This window comes from Rhinoraja longicauda, chromosome 9, assembly GCF_053455715.1.
Source record: "Rhinoraja longicauda isolate Sanriku21f chromosome 9, sRhiLon1.1, whole genome shotgun sequence".
NCBI lineage: Eukaryota > Metazoa > Chordata > Chondrichthyes > Rajiformes > Arhynchobatidae > Rhinoraja > Rhinoraja longicauda.
In genome coordinates this window covers 65,801,505-65,817,741 of record NC_135961.1, presented here as the reverse complement: position 1 = coordinate 65,817,741, position 16,237 = coordinate 65,801,505, and the positions used below count along the sequence as shown (strand labels likewise).

The following is a 16,237-nucleotide window of genomic DNA, read 5'->3' as shown; positions in this document are numbered from 1 at the left end:
GTCATGGAAGGATATCGAGTAACATCTCTCAAGTGACCAATTCCTTCCCAGTCAGAAGTTGGACATCATTCTCAAACTAAATGAACGATGAAAGATGAATGAACAGGCGACTGAACCATCCTCTCACCAGCTGGAGAGCGGTCCTGTCATTCTATCTCATTGGAGACCTTCGATCTTTAATCAGACTTTATCTTGCACTAAACGTTATACCCTTTATCCTGTATCTGCACACTAAGGACTATTTTATTGCAATCATGTATTGTCTTTCCACTGACTAGTTAACAGCAACAAAAAGAAAAGCATTTCACTGTATCTTGGTACACATGACAATAATAAACAAAACTAATACACTAAAATAAAGCTAGAAACCCTTACCTGAGGCAAAGAACAAAGGCAAAAATGAATGAATTTTCTTTCACCTGTAATCCTTGGTACCACATTAGAACAAATTAGTAACAGGAATATTTCCGAGTAAAATCTACGATGGATGAAGAAGGAATAGTTTATCAATATTAGAATCAATAACCTTTTGATCTCCAGATGAGAAGTAAAAATTAATTGATTTAAACATCTAACTTGTGCAATGGTGAACAATTTATTTCTTATTCCTTAAAAGCTGACGGCATTTGTAAATGGATGGTGTACGTTCCACTTTAACAGCTGCAGCACTACAAGCTACAATGTCAAGCATGATATTAATAAATTGTAATAAAGTTCTCCTAACCCAGGCAGACAGAGCGGCAGAGTAAAGTTTACCTCAAACAGTGGAATGTTGATTTATTAGCATGACATTTTCAATCCTTCACTCCCTGGCTTTGATCTTTCGCAAGTCGGATTTTGCAAATTAAGGGTCAGGTTTTGGAGCAGGTTAATTTTACGTTGCAGAACTTTGTCCCCCTGAAAGTGGATGGAAATCCATCAAAATGCAACATTTATCGTGGTTGTAATCTGAGAGAGTCTCGGCTGCGATTAAATCTAATATTCAATGGCGAAAGGTTACGCTGCAAAATGGCACACTCAGGCAGCACACTCAGGCAGCACACTCAGGCAGTGCCCTCATGCATTTCTGCAGAGTGGCGAAGCAAATGTTTCATATAAATTAAAATGGTAGAGTATTATCATCTCCAATACAATAACTAAAGCATATGCTGAAAATTTTTTGGAAGCCAGAGGAAAATAAATCTTTGATTCACAGAGTTACTCTACCTTAAAATGTACAGAATAGTGAGATGTGGAGAGGATGTTTTCAGTCGTGGGAGAGTCTAGGACTAGCGGTCATAGCCTCATAATTAAAGGACATTCCTGTGGAATTCTTTGTCACAGAAGGCTGCGGAAGCCAATTGATATTTTTAATGCAGAAATAGATAGATTCTTGATTAGTATGGGTGTATCAATAGGGTGAATAGGGTGAATACGGGTGTACTTATTCTAGATGTAATTTAGAACAAAGTTTTTACAAACAAGATAAATAATTTGTTAGATCTGATTTTGAGGTTAAGTAGGTTTTGCCTGATGAACAACTGAAAGTGCGATCAAAATTTCAACACCGAACCATGCATTCTATGCTTAATGTAGAAACAAAGAACTGCAGATGGTGGTTTCTACCAAAGATAGACACAAAGTGCTGGAGTAACTCAGCGGGTCAGCTTGGGACCCTTCTTCAGACTGGAAGATTGCAAAAACTGGTAAATACTGCCCGGTCCATCACGGGTACTGACCTTCCCACCATCAAAGGGAACTACAAGAGACGCAGCCTCAAAAAGGCAGCAGCATCATCAGAGGTCCACACCACCCAGGCCACATTCTCAGTTCACTCCTGCTATCAGGAAGAAGGTGCAGGAGTCTGAAAACTGCAATGTCCAGGTTCAGGAGCAGCTCCTTCCTACAACCATCAGGCCATATATACTTTAGTTTAGATCAGTGATACAGCGCGGAAACAGACCTTTCGGCCCACTGAGTCTGCACCGACCAGCGATCCCGGCAAACTAACACTGTCCGACACACTAGGGACAATTTACATTTATACCAAGCCAACCAGCCGACAAACCTGTATGTCTTTAGAGTGTGGGAGGAAACCAAAGATCTTGGAGAAAACTAATGCAGGTCACCAGGGAGAATGTACAAAACTCCACACACACAAGCACCTGCAGTCAGGAATGAACCCGGGTCTCTGGGGCTGCAAGACAGTCGCTACGCCACCGTACTGCCCTTTCGTTTGTTGTTTATTATGGGTTTTAAAGAGTACTATGTTTACATAATGTTGTGCTGCTGGTCCCTTCACATTGATGTGGTGATCAAGAAAACACATCAATATCTGCGAAGATTCACCATGTCCACCGTAATTCTCTCAAACCTCTTCAGATGCCCTGCAGAAAGCATTCTGATGGAATGCATTTCAGCCTGTCATGGTAACTGCTCTGTTCTTGACCAGAACTAGGGGTGCCAACTATCTCACTCCCAAATAAGGGACAAGGTGACATCACCGCCCCGCGCACCACGTGACCTCACCCAGCCAGTGGCCACATGCTCCCGCTCCACCAATGGCGGCCGCCAGGGCCGGGAGGCGGGTTGCTACGCAACCTCCATTAGACAGCGCCTACACTGTCCGGGCCTACACTGTCCAGGCCGACTACGCCCCCGGGCCTACTACGCCCCCTGGGCCTCATACGGGACAAAGGCGGTTCTGTATGGGACAAACCAATTTAACCCAAAATACGGGATGTCCCGGCTAATACGGGACATTTGGCAACCAGATTTACAGAGTGGTGAACACAGCTCAGTCCATCAAAGACTCAACACTTCCTTCCATCCAGTCCATCCTCGAAAAGTGTTGCATCAGGACGGCTGCAAGTATCGTCTAGGATGCCTGCCATCCTGACCATTCTCTTTTTTGCTCTTCCACCTCCTGGTCAAAGGTTAGTGAGTAATTTCTGTACAATTTACGTTTTTGTGTCCTTGCCTTGCATTAGGTCTATGTGCCTGCAATGCTGCTGCAAGATGTTCATTGTACCTGTACCTCACCCAATTTGTGCATGGATGAATTAATTCATTAATTGATTGATTGATTGATTGATTGATTAATGCTTTATTGTCACGTGACAAGTCACAATGACATTCTTTGCTTGTATGCACACTGGTGAATGTGACAATAATCTAAACCTGTGCTTTTAAACAGGTGAATGGTTCACCCGAGGATGAATGAAATTATTTTGGGGTGAATGAAACTAGAGGGGTGAATGAAGGGTGAATGACTTAATATATATAAATTATACACAAGGGAGAATAAGACGAAAATTACCAAAAAACATAAGAAAATTTAGTCGAGGGTGAATGAAATTTAGTGATAAAGACTCAAGGGTGAATGACACTGAAGTAGTTTAAGAAGCACTGATCTAAACAAATCTACGTTGTCGTATTCAATCAGAAATTTTATTTCAATATTCAACACGAGATCACTATTCAGAGGAGGATCAAACTGAGATCAGTAATTCAGGAATAATTGGGATTGAATGCCAACATAAAATGTACTTTTAAGAAACCCTGCAAACGCTGGAAACACTCAGCAGGTCCAGCAGCATCTGCGGAAGGAGAAACAGTTAACATGTCAAGCGCCAGACACTTCGCCAGAACCAAATAAATCATCCAGAAGATGGATAGGATAGGATAGTACATGGATTGGATAGGTTTAGAGAAATATGGGCCAAACCGCTGGTAGATGGGACTAGTGTAGATGGGACATGTGGGCAGATTGGGCTGAAGGGCTTGTTTCCGCACTGTATGACTCTATGACTCTACAATGACAACTTAAAGCTAATAGTTTCTGCAGATTTTAATTAAACGCTTGATTTTCAAATTATTTTGAAAACGTGTTTTCCCCCAGAGATGTTGCACATAATGTGTCAGAATATTTGGCAAGAACTGAAAGGATGAACTCACCGGCTTCAGCGGAACAAAGTGCTGCTGCTTTCTCTCCAAAAAAAGATGGCTTAAGAATGATGTGACATGGTTGATAGAGAATATTAAAGGGTTTGTTAGGCAGATGCAGAAAAAAAAATCATCTTTAACCTTGCCAAAGAATCAAAATTCAGACCCATTAATACAGAAAGTCACTATTAAATCCAGTGGTAGATTCAGGATACAATCCAGGATTCGCTTGGGCAGCTTACACCCCAGCAGTATGAGCGTTGATTTCTCCAACTTCAGATAGCTCCTCTGTCCCTCCCTTTCCCCTCCCCCTTCCCAGTTCTCCAACTGTCTTCCTGTCTCCAACTACATCCTTTCTTTGTCCCGTGCCCTCCCCTGGCATCAGTCTGAAGAAGGGTCTCAACCCGAAACGTCACCCATTCCTTCTCTCCTGAGTTGCTGCAGCATTTTGTGATACCTTCTATACAATACCTTCTGATTAGTACGGGTGTCAGGGGTTATGGGGAGAAGGCAGGAGAATGCGGCTAAGAGGGAAAGATAGATCAGCCATGATTGAATGGCGGAGTAGACTTGATGGGCCGAATGGCCTAATTCTGCTCCTGTCACTTATGAACTTAGTGACATGGAACACTAGACATGGAACACTATATTGAGGCAAAGAGCAAAGATGTTTTTCTCTAGGTAATCTATTTAAGCCCGAAGAAGGGGAAAGGAAGCACAGACAGGATTGGATGAATTAAGAAACACGGAATTGCAGATGCTGGTTTACAAAAGAAAGGGCAAAAAGTGCTGGAGTAACTCAGCAGGTCAAATAGCATTTCTGAAGAAGATGGATAGGTGATGCTTCAGGTCGAAGATGTGTCCTGAAAAGGCCTGTGAAGCATAAACAAAGTCAAAATAACCAGGCCATTTCAGCTTTGCAAATCCATCTTTTATTAAAAAGAAGATAGGCACAAAATGCTGGAGTAACTCAGCAGGACGAACAGGCAACATCTCTGGAGAGAAGGAATGGGTGACGATTCGGGCGGATACCCTTCTTCAGACTGAGAGTCAGGGAAGGGGAAAACAAGATATGGTATGGAAGGGTACAAAGAGCATGTAAGGTTGGAAAAGAGGTGATTAAAGCAGACGATGATAAAGGAAGTGTAGAATGGTTCATTGTTGGATGAGGAGAAGATGACGAGGTATACAAACAGTAAAATTAATCAAGACAGTGAAACTAATCGGAGAACTAGGTGGTGGTGGGATAGAGAGAGAGCAAAAGTAAAGGTTACTTGAAGTTAGAGAAATCAATATTCATACCGTTCGGTTGTAAGCTGTCCAAGCGAAATATGAGGTGCTGTTCCTCCAATTTGCGTTTGGCCTCACTCTGAAAGTTGAGGAGGTCCATGACAGAAAGGTCAGTATGGGAATGGGAGGGGGAGTTAAAGTGTTCGGCAACCGGGAGATCATGTAGGCCTCAGGTGGACTGAGCGGAGGGGTTCAGCGAAAAGATCGCCCAGACTGTGTAAAATGATGTCAGTGTCTGAATCACATTATATACAAACATTTTTTTTGTTACACACAATACCACAGATAAATTTGGATGAGAAAATGCAGGATGCAATTGTGTGTCTCTGACTGTTGTTAGCAATTAGAATGTTTACATTTTCTTAGTTGAAATATGCCCCACTTGAGAATCAAGTTATAATTAGAGCCTCTCTTAACCTCGAGCTCTACCGAGATGATAATTAGGTGATAATGAGAAGATTTTTGCTTGAAAATTTAACTATAAAGACTGAAGTCGGATATTAGTGCATGAAAACTTGAGATTCTCAATTCTACTTAATAGAACACAGGAGCTGCAGCAGATGATTTTATTAACAATAATAATTCTTCCTCTTTCACACACGCACACCCACACAGTTTCTTTAAGAAGTTAAAATGTTGGCCATTTGACAATTCAAATAATTTTGATAAGATACAATAGTGATGTTTAAGAGCATTTAGATAGGCACATGGATGTGCAGGGAATAGGATATGGATCATGTACAGACAGACGAGAACAGTTTAATTGGGCATCATGTTAGGCACAAACATTGTGGGCCGAAGGGCCTATTCCTGTGCCACACTGCTCTATGTTCTAACCAAGCAAAAGCAATAATCAGCTTTAAAAAAGGGTTTTCCTCTTGTGCAAGTGAGTAAATGGTACTTATACATCACTCGAAAAGATATGCATTTGACATTTCTACCTGAGCAGTGCCCACAATTCTAAAATAGCTGAATGCTTTCCCATTACAGGTGATTATAAAGGCTCGGATGAATTCAAAAGGTAATCTGACAGAAAAGCATAATGTTACTGCAACTTTACAAAAGTTCACTCAAAATCTATTTTGCTACAATATATTTGATGCAGAAAAAACTGAGTAAGCTAGATTTTCTCATAGCAAGGGTATGAAATGGCATGTGCCAATCGTAAGGTTTGCAATTACATCCTTGAGCTCGGAAAACATTTACTTAAAAATTGATGATAGAGATGGTGCAGAGTAAAACCTAGAATGATCGACATCTCTCTGCAAGGTTGTTTATTTTGGTGCAATAGATGCAATAAAACCCGAAAAAGAGATCAGAAATTTGCACAGAAATAGCAACGTGTTTTAACTTTCTGTCATAAACTTAATGGGCAAAGACATTTTAGGTTTGTAAGAATGCAATGCTAAGGATAAGATACTCTTTCCTGAAGCAAGCAGAAGAATAGCCCAATGCAGTGAGCATCTTGTAGATATTCACATTTAACTGTGAAGCTGCTTGTCACTTGAAGCTGCTGTACCATAATTAGCAGCACTTACTATTTTCCAATAAGTTCCAGCCTGGTGAATTTATTTCAGAAAATATGGCAATCAATTGAAGACTGCCACCTGGAGGCCAGTGTCCACATTGTCATGCAAAACCAAAACTTCAATGAGTTGCAAATTCTCTTGGAGGCACCGAAACGACCAGGAGAAATTCAGAAGAAGGGTTCCGACCCGAAACGTCCCCAAACCATGATGCTGCTTGACTGTCTGAGAGACTCCACCATATTGTGAAAACTTCCAGGAGACATACCCATGTCTCCTGGAAGAAGGGGTGCCAACTGTCCCGTGTTAGCCGGGACATACCCTATAGTGGGCTAAATTGGGTTGTCCCGTATTAGGCCCGGGGGGCACTGTAGACCCGGACACTGTAGCCCCGGACACTGTAGGCCCGGACACTGTAGGCCCGGACACTGTAGGCCCGGACACTGTAGGCCCGGACACTGTAGGCCCGGACACTTTAGGCCCGGACACTGTAGGCCCGGACACTGTAGGCCTGGGGGCCGCTGTAGGCCCGGACAGTGTAGGCCCGGAGGCCGCCTAACGGAGGTTGCGTAGCAACCCGCCTCCCAGCCCGGGTGGCCGCCATTGGTGGAGGGGAAGCACGTGGCCGCTGGCTGGGTGGGGTCATGTGGGGGGTGGGCGGTGACATCACCTTTTTACCTTATTTGAGAGTGAGAAAGTTGGCAACCCTACCTGGAAGTATGCACAAAATGGTGGAGTAACTCAGCATTTGGGCATAGGGGCATGCATTATTGGCAGTGGTAGATATTAAGCAGGAGCCTTAAAGGAATCCATGATAATGACAAACAAACCAAATTCCAGACACTCCATTTCACCCAATTTTACCCATTACCCATCAAAAATCTGTGAATCAAATAAAATTATTTAATACATGACTTGTATGCTTTTGTGTGTCCCTTAAATACCATTGTCTCTTTGACGTTCAAACCTTTTACAACGTTGAAATCTATAGTCGCCGTTTTCTCAGGAAAAAATGATCCTTATATGATCATCTTTACTGAAAAATACATCAGAGTTCTGATATCATCCTGGTAAATTATTGAATATTTTTGCAACATGACGATGTACACCCGAACTGAATATATGATCAACATCACCCATGGACTGTCCATTAAATATTAATTACGGTATGTGCTTCCGGGATACCACGGATAATGCCCTGTTCCACATGGTTGGTTCAATCAAGCCTATGGTCTTTCATCCAAAAAAAGATGCCTCTGTTAATCTCAATATACCACAGAGATACACCTCAAGAAAGCTAAAATCTAGATTTTCATATTTTTTTAACATGTATTGATTTTTGATTTTTTAGTTACCAGTTTAATTCAATTAGAAGTTGACTGGTCACAAAATCAAAATCAAATGGGGGGTGTATATTGATGGAAAAAAGTTGTTGATAAATGTAGCTTAATTTTAAACTTAAATACTTATCAGCATTTTTTGTTATTGTAAACATGGCAACCAACTTGCACACAGCAAGCTCATATGAGCAGTGGAGTGGCACTGTGGTGCAGCGATGGAGTTGCTGCCTTACAGCGCCAGAGACTCAGGTTCCATCCTGACTAAGGGTGCCGTCTGTAGTACGTTCACCCCGTGACCACTCAGGTTTCTCAAAGTGCTTTGAGAAGTGCTTTCTCCGAGTGCTTTGGTTTTCTCCCACATTCCAAAGACGTGCAGGTTTTGTAGGTTAATTGGCTTGTGTAAATTGTCCCTCGTGCTTAGGGTCGAACTAGTGTACGGGTGATCGCCGGTAAGCATGGATTCGGTGGGCCGAAGGGCCCATTTCCATGCCATATCTCTAAAATAAATAGCCAGATATTCTGCTTTTGGTGCAGTACGATGGATATATATTGTTTTTTTTATACAGGGAAAAACTCCATTGTTCTTCAAACCATCTCACTAGGTCTTTTATTTACACCCAGGAGAGTGCCTCTGTCAGTCTCCCACTCATGCACTGCTGCCTGAAGTGGCAGCCTAAATATCTGTGTCAAACATTTTTAGCTTTAAGTTATATCTCTCAACTGACAAACGGTAGAGAGATATCATTCTCGCACTGCCACATGATTTGGACATGTGAACTTGGCTGTGAAAGTAAAAAACAAGTCATGGAATTTCAACCAGTTTGCCCAAGTGTCAAGAACTTGCAAGGAGACATCATTCAAACCTACTTTGTGAAGGGAATTAGATTTCATAAAGAGAAACGTCAAAAAAATAATATTTTTGCTCTTCGAATAGGAAAATTAAATAGCTTGAAAAACCAATTATTAAAAGGTACGGAGGCTGTTTCCAGTCAAGAGGAATCACAGGAGAACATTACCATTACAAACTTAATACTGGGCTGAAGAATACTGCTGTCTTTATATTCCAGAACATCCTTTGAGTATCTGTTGCCCTATTAAGATGCAACTAAACCAATACTCAACATCACCAATGACGTTGCAAATAAAAGGGTGTTTGTTACACTCACTTCACTGGTTTTATCTCGAGTTAACCATTGTGTTCATCCACCTTTTCTACAACAGAGAAAAGTACAGCACAGGAACTGGCCCTTCGGCCCACAATGTCAACGCTGAAAATAATGGTAAGTGAAACTACGTGCACGTGATCTATATTTCTCCATTCCTTGCCCGTCCAGGAGACAGGCGCAAAATGCTGGAGTAACTCAGCGGGACAGCCAGCATCTCTGGAGAGAAGGAGTGGGTGACGTTTCGGGTCGAGACCCTTCTTCAGACTCTGCTGGACTAAACCAGCATCTGCAGTTCCTTCCGACACTACTATTGCCCATCCAAAAGCCTCTTTAGTGCCACTATCGTATCTTCTTCCGCCAGCACTCCTGGGCACCAACCACCCTCTGTGTGAAAAACAACTTGCCCCTCACACATTTGCCCCTTTAAACTTTGCTCCTCTCACCGTAAAACTTTGCCCTCTGGTATTTGAAATTTCCACCGTGGGATAAAGGTTCTGACTGTCTATCTGTGCCAAAAGACATCGTTTTGTTTTTTTAAAGGCATCGAAAACCAGGGAAAGCATTGGATCCTGAAAAATGCATGGTAACGTGATGTACACTTTGAAGGATTTTCAGACCGAAATGGTCTGGAAACCCTGGTTTAATTGATCATACTTCTGAATTAATTTCCCGTCCCTGCACTCAGAGATGCAAACTCCAAGCTCCGTGATTAATTGTGCTGCCAGATAAAATGGATTAGTGATCAGTGGAATCACTTGATAAACTGTCGCAAGGACGTCACATTAGAATTCATCCTTTCTGCACCTGTTCATTAAGACTATGGTGCGCAGCGACTTGGAGGATTGATTACAATCTTACATTACAATCTTTCATAACCTCATGTGTATCCCATTATAATGAGCCGCTGAATGGCAGGTTGTGGGGGAAAATAACAAGGGCGATATTTCAACGTACGCAGAAGATTGCTACTTTGATCTTGTGCATTTCAGATGGAAAGTTACACACACAATAAAAAGTGTGTGTAAAATAGAGGTCTAAAACTGGAAAGGTAAATATGGGTATAATAACGTGCCTCAACTAACAGGGGGGGGGGGAAGGATTTGGTGGAAGGTGAACAGTGACATTCTTCTGGGATCAGTGCTGACATTCTTGCTTTTTATGTGTGGGGAAAAAAACTGCAGATGCTGGTAGATCGAAGGTAGACACAAAATGCTGGAGTAACTCAGCGGGTCAGGCAGCATCTCTGGAGAGAAGGAATGGGTGACGTTTCCGGTCGAGACCCTCCTTCAGACTGTTAGAGAGAAGGAATGGGTGACGTTTCGGGTCAAGACCCTTCTTCAAACTCCTGAAGCAGTCTGAAAAAGGGTCTCGACCCAAAACGTCACCCATTCCTTCTCTCCAGAGATTCTGCCTGACCCGCTGATTTACTCCAGCATTTTGTGTCCACCTTCTTGCTTTTTATGATTCATATATTAAGGACCGAGACTTGGGGGAAGAAGACACATTTTCCATATTTGTGGATGACACACCATTTGTCAAAACAAAACCAGTCAACAAAAAAAGCGAAATGTTTAGGCAGTGCACACATGAATAACTCTATTCAAACATTAGGCTGTCTTTTTCTCTTTTAAACGCCAATCAAGCAGCTGTCAGCCCAAGTATTGTTTCGAATGCTTAAACCAGTGGGAATCACAGACACTAATGTTAAGGGGAATTATACATTTGATACATTCGTGTCAGATTTCTCTAAAATTAACTCAATCAGAAACATTTTTATTACAGAAAATTAAAATCGTCATGGACTGCTTTCCTTTTAAACAAGCTGGGGTTTAGGAGAAAGTGATATGCAACAATAAAGTAGAAACAAGGAACTACAGATGCTGATTTAGCAAGAAAAGACACGAAATGCTGGAATAACTCAGCAGATCAGGCAGCATCCTTGGAGAGCATAGAAAGGTGATGTTTCCAGTCAGGACTCTTCTTAGGGACGTTTCGGGTCAGGACCCTTAGACAATAGACAATAGACAATAGACAATAGACAATAGGTGCAGGAGGAGGCCATTCGGCCCTTCGAGCCAGCACCGCCATTCAATGTGATCATGGCTGATCATTCTCAATCAGTACCCCGTTCCTGCCTTCTCCCCATACCCTCTGACTCCGCTATCCTTAAGAGCTCTATCTAGCTCTCTCTTGAATGCATTGGCCTCCACTGCCTTCTGAGGCAGAGAATTCCACAGATTCACAACTCTCTGACTGAAAACGTTTTTCCTCATCTCAGTTCTAAATGGCCTACCCCTTATTCTTAAACTGTGGCCCCTTGTTCTGGACTCCCCCAACATTGGGAACATGTTTCATGCAACGTAGGTTTACTAGGTTAATTCCCGGAATGGCGGGACTGTCATATGTTGAAGGACTGGAGCGACTAGGCTTGTATACACTGGAATTTAGAAGGATGAGAGGGGATCTTATCGAAACGTATAAGATTTTTAAGGGGTTGGACACGTTAGAGGCAGGAAACATGTTCCCAATGTTGGAGGAGTCCAGAACCAGGGGCCACAGTTTAAGAATAAGTGGGAGGCCATTTAGAACGGAGATGGGGAAAAACTTTTTCAGTCAGAGAGTTGTGAATCTGTGGAATTCTCTGCCTCAGAAGGCAGTGGAGGCCAATTCTCTGAATGCATTCAAGAGAGAGCTAGGTAGAGCTCTTAAGGATAGCGGAGTCAGGGGGTATGGGGAGAAGGCAGGAACGGGGTACTGATTGAGAATGATCGGCCATGATCACATTGAATGGCGGTGCTGGCTCGAAGGGCCGAATGGCCTACTCCTACACCTATTGTCTATTGTCTATTGTGATGGAGAATTTTTTGACGGAAAATGTATTTCATAGATTGAAAGCAGTGTTTGCAAAGCCAACATTTATACCCATCCCCCAACGAAGGTTGTGTTGAGCAATTATCTTTGTCCACTACAGTCAAGGCCTGTGTGGTAAACCAGACTGGTTTGACAGGCGTAGACTCATTGGGTTGAAGGGCTTATTTCCATGCTGTGTCTTTCAATCAATCATTCAATTTGATGACGTACCTCTCTGGACAATTATAGAACCATAAAAATGTTACAGCATAACAGGGGGCCTTTCATCCCATATCACGTCTTTGAAGAGCAACATTGCAAGTCTTATTCCATATCCTGCAAACGTTTTCCTTCAAGTGTGCATTTAAATCCTTTTTTGCAAGCTAAGACTAAACATTCTCCCCCCACTCTTCCTGGCAGTATATTCTAGTTAACAATGACTCATGCCGTTTAAAAAAAAAAATCCTGTATCTATTGTTTCTTTTGTCAGACACTTTCAAGATGTGACAACTGGTTCTCAACATTTCTAGCCAGTGAGAAAAGATTTTCCTTTCCGAAATAAATAAAGTTGTGAATTTGTGGAATTCTCTGCCACAGAAGGCAGTGGAAGCCAATTCACTGGATGAATTTAAAAGAGAGTTAGATAGAGCTCGAGGGGCTAGTGGAATCAAGGGATATGGGGAGAAGGCAGGCACGGGTTGCTGATTGTGGATGATCAGCCATGATCACATTGAATGGCGGTGCTGGCTCGAAGTGCTGAATGGCCTCCTCCTGCACCTATTTTCTATGTTTCTATGTTTCTAAACGATCATGCATGATAACACACTGGGGTCAACTCTTCAAAGTCCACAATCTGGAGTTGTGGACTCTCAATGGGAATGTCACGTACACATCTGAGCACCATCTTCCCACCTTCTATGGCGCTAATGCATGTATGTTTTGTCTTCTTTTCAACCTCGGATTAAGAAACCTGTTGCCATATAATACGATACAGATATCCTCACCACTATCTATCAAAAATGTGAAAATACTTATTTGTAAATGGTTAAGGATGTAGGACCAGACACAATGTACACCCCTAAAGCTGGCAAGAAAGCAGCTTTTAAGTCTTTCTTTAAGCAATTTGTTTGAAAAGGCTCAAAAGTACTTCTTCAATTAAGTCAACTTGCAATGGAAATGTGAACACAAAATGTTATGCTCACAAATAGAGAATCAAAGGCACATTCAATGGGATATTCTATGACTCGTGCATTCCGGACAGTGATTGATTTCAGACACCTTTTTGATGCTTATTGATTATCTTGTGGTGGCAGATTCTATTTGAGATCTTGAAGACCGTTGGATGTCTTCGCTAGGAGCGATCATTAAGACCAACAATTAAAGTTAAGATAGTCTACCACCATGCACAATGGGGAGGGAACAAGCGCCTGCAAACTGTGACCTCCAGATTCAAGAACATCTTCATCCCACCAACTATCAGGCTCTTGAGCACTGCACACCACCAACCACAGCCCTGCCTCAGCAGCTTCCATGTACTATGGGCTGTGTTTTGGTTACACTACTGGCCTGGGTTTTGCATTATTATGGTCTGGTTACCAGCATGACTGATTATTGTACAACTGAATTTATTTGTTTGCTATTGTGTAAATGGGCCTGTAAAAAGCTGCAGCAAGTAAGAATTGAATTTCATCGTTCCGTGGTCGAGACAGTTGACAATCAAACACTCTCGACTTTCTTGACTCTTGCTTGAAATTCCAGCATCTTTGACTGTGGGAGATGTGCACAATTAAGTGTATTTAGCAGGTAGTTTCCATTGTCTGCAAATTCTGGACCATGTGGTAGATTTAAGGCAGTGGTAAACAGAACTTTTACAGGCAAACTACCCTAAATGATCTATGACAAATTCACTGACAATTTTACGGGCCTTAAAAGGTACACACTCCTCCTACAATTGAGAAGTTTTGAAGAAATGACTTTAAATTTCAGTCCCATTGCTTCGTTACAATCAATCAACAGTAAGTAGTAAATCAAAGTGATCTTCTCTTGCGTCACCGTGTTGAATAAAAATGTGAAACTCAACTGAAAACATGATTTTAAACAGAAAACGCTGGAAATATTCGGCAAATGCTATTTGAACCTGTCTATTTCAGGAATGTTGTTGTCTATTTCAGATATTCAGCATCTGCAGTCATTCTTGCAAGAACAGAAAATGTACTCATTTTAGCTGTGCTTTCAAGATGTAACATTCATTTCAATAAGCGTTTTGGCATGCTACATTCGTGAGATTTAACTAATTCATAACAATATTTGACCCACTGGTGGCTCATTGATGAAAGTACCAACCTGCATTTACTACCGCATCAACTTTAAGTTTTGTTATATCGCCTCGGTACAATGATACGGTATCGCTCAGCTTGGAGTCCTTCTGAGCAGAGAACTCTTCATGTTCTTCACCTGCAACATGAAATAAAGCATATGCATTAGCACTTTTCCACCACTTCAAGACAAAACCACAAATAGAGAGGGAGGGGAGGAGAGGGAGAGAGGGGGAGGAGGGAGAGAGGAGGGGGAGAGGAGGGGGAGGGGAGAGGAGGGGGAGGGGGAGGGGAGAGGAGGGGGAGGGGAAAAGGAGGGGGAGTGGGAGAGGAGGGGGAGTGGGAGAGGAGGGGGAGGGGAGAGGAGGGGAGGGGAGAGGAGGTGGAGGGGGAGAGGAGGTGGAGGGGGAGAGGAGGGGAGGGGAGAGGAGGGGGACATGGAGAGGAGGGGAGAGGAGGGGGAGGAGGGAGGGGGAAAGGAGGGGAGGGGGAGAGGAGGGGAGGGGAGGGGGAGAGGAGGGGGAGGGGAGAGGAGGGGGAGGGGAGAGGAGGGGGAGAGGAGGGAGGAGGAGGATGGGGAAAGGGTACTGCACCAATGCAGGAGAGGTTTGGGCCCAACAGGTCCTCGTGGTCTAGTTAAGACTATATTTTGAACTTTAGCATTGCTTTGTGGGCCATCTAGTGGTATAATTTGACAAAAACAGTCCATTTTAAATGTGGATTTAACTTCAGGCATTATTAATTTATGTTTGAACCTGGGACAGAACATAAAATTATCAGGTTAACAAGAAAAGAAAAACATCTCAAGCTAGTAACAAATATTTTTATTTCCCAAGAAAATTAACATGTTTACAACAATGGACATCATACAAAAGATGGGTATTTGCCATTGATCACTGAGTAATATTCTGGAAGGCTCTTTGCCTTTTATAAAATCTGTTTGAATTTAGTTCCATTTACTTGAAATTTAGTGAGCCTCTTTGGGTTATTTACTCTGCCAGATTACTACTTGATAATGAAGACAAGAGTCAAGGGTCAAGAGTGTTTTATTGTCATATGTCCCAGATAGAACAATGAAATTCTTACTTGCAGCAGCAGAATATGTAAACATAGTACACTGTAAACAATATAATAAATGAGAAAGAAAACGTTCAATGTGCGTATATACCCACAAATGCATAAAAAACAAACAATAATAGTGCAATAATAACAATAATAGTCTATGTAGTTCAGAGCATGTTTGAGGTTGTAGTGTTTAATAGTCGGAGGGTATTTAATGGCTGTAGGGAAGAAGCTGTTCCTGGACGCTAACGTTTTCAGGCTCCTGTACCTTCTTCCCGATGGCAGGGGTGAAATGAGTGTGTGGCCAGGGTGGTGTGGGTCTCCGATGATGCTGGCTGCCTTTTTGAGGCAGCGACTCCAGTAAATCCCCTTGATGGTGGAGAGGTCAGGATCCGTGATGGACTGTGCAGTGTTCACAACTTTTTGCAGTCTTCATCACTCCTGGGCGTTCTAGATGCCAAACCAGGCCGTGATGCAACCGGTCAATATGCTCTCCGCTGTACACCTACAGAAGTTCAAGAGAACCCTCTCTGTCATACCGTAATCTTCTCAGAAAGTGGAAGAGTTGATGTGCTTTCTTTATAATTGCATCAGTGTGCTGGGTCCAGGAAAGATCTTTGGAAATATGCACGCCCAGGAATTTGAAGCTTTTAACTCTCTCCACCATCGTCCCGTCGACATAGATAGGTTTATGGATCCTCATCCTTCCTTCTCCAAAGTCCACAATCAGTTCCTTGGTCCTACTGACATTGAGAGCCAGGTTG

The 16,237-nt window shown here is 42.5% G+C and overlaps 1 protein-coding gene across 2 annotated transcripts in view; it reads right to left on the bottom strand.

The window, feature by feature from the left end:
* Nucleotides 1–16,237, bottom strand: part of LOC144596824 (ADP-ribose glycohydrolase MACROD1-like) — a 1,032,359-nt gene that overhangs the window by 977,739 nt on the left and 38,383 nt on the right. For both annotated transcript variants that reach the window (XM_078405658.1, XM_078405659.1), the window contains exon 4: nt 14,440–14,550. In XM_078405658.1, coding sequence (XP_078261784.1) covers nt 14,440–14,550 — 111 coding nt within the window. The remainder of the gene's footprint in view (nt 1–14,439; nt 14,551–16,237) is intronic.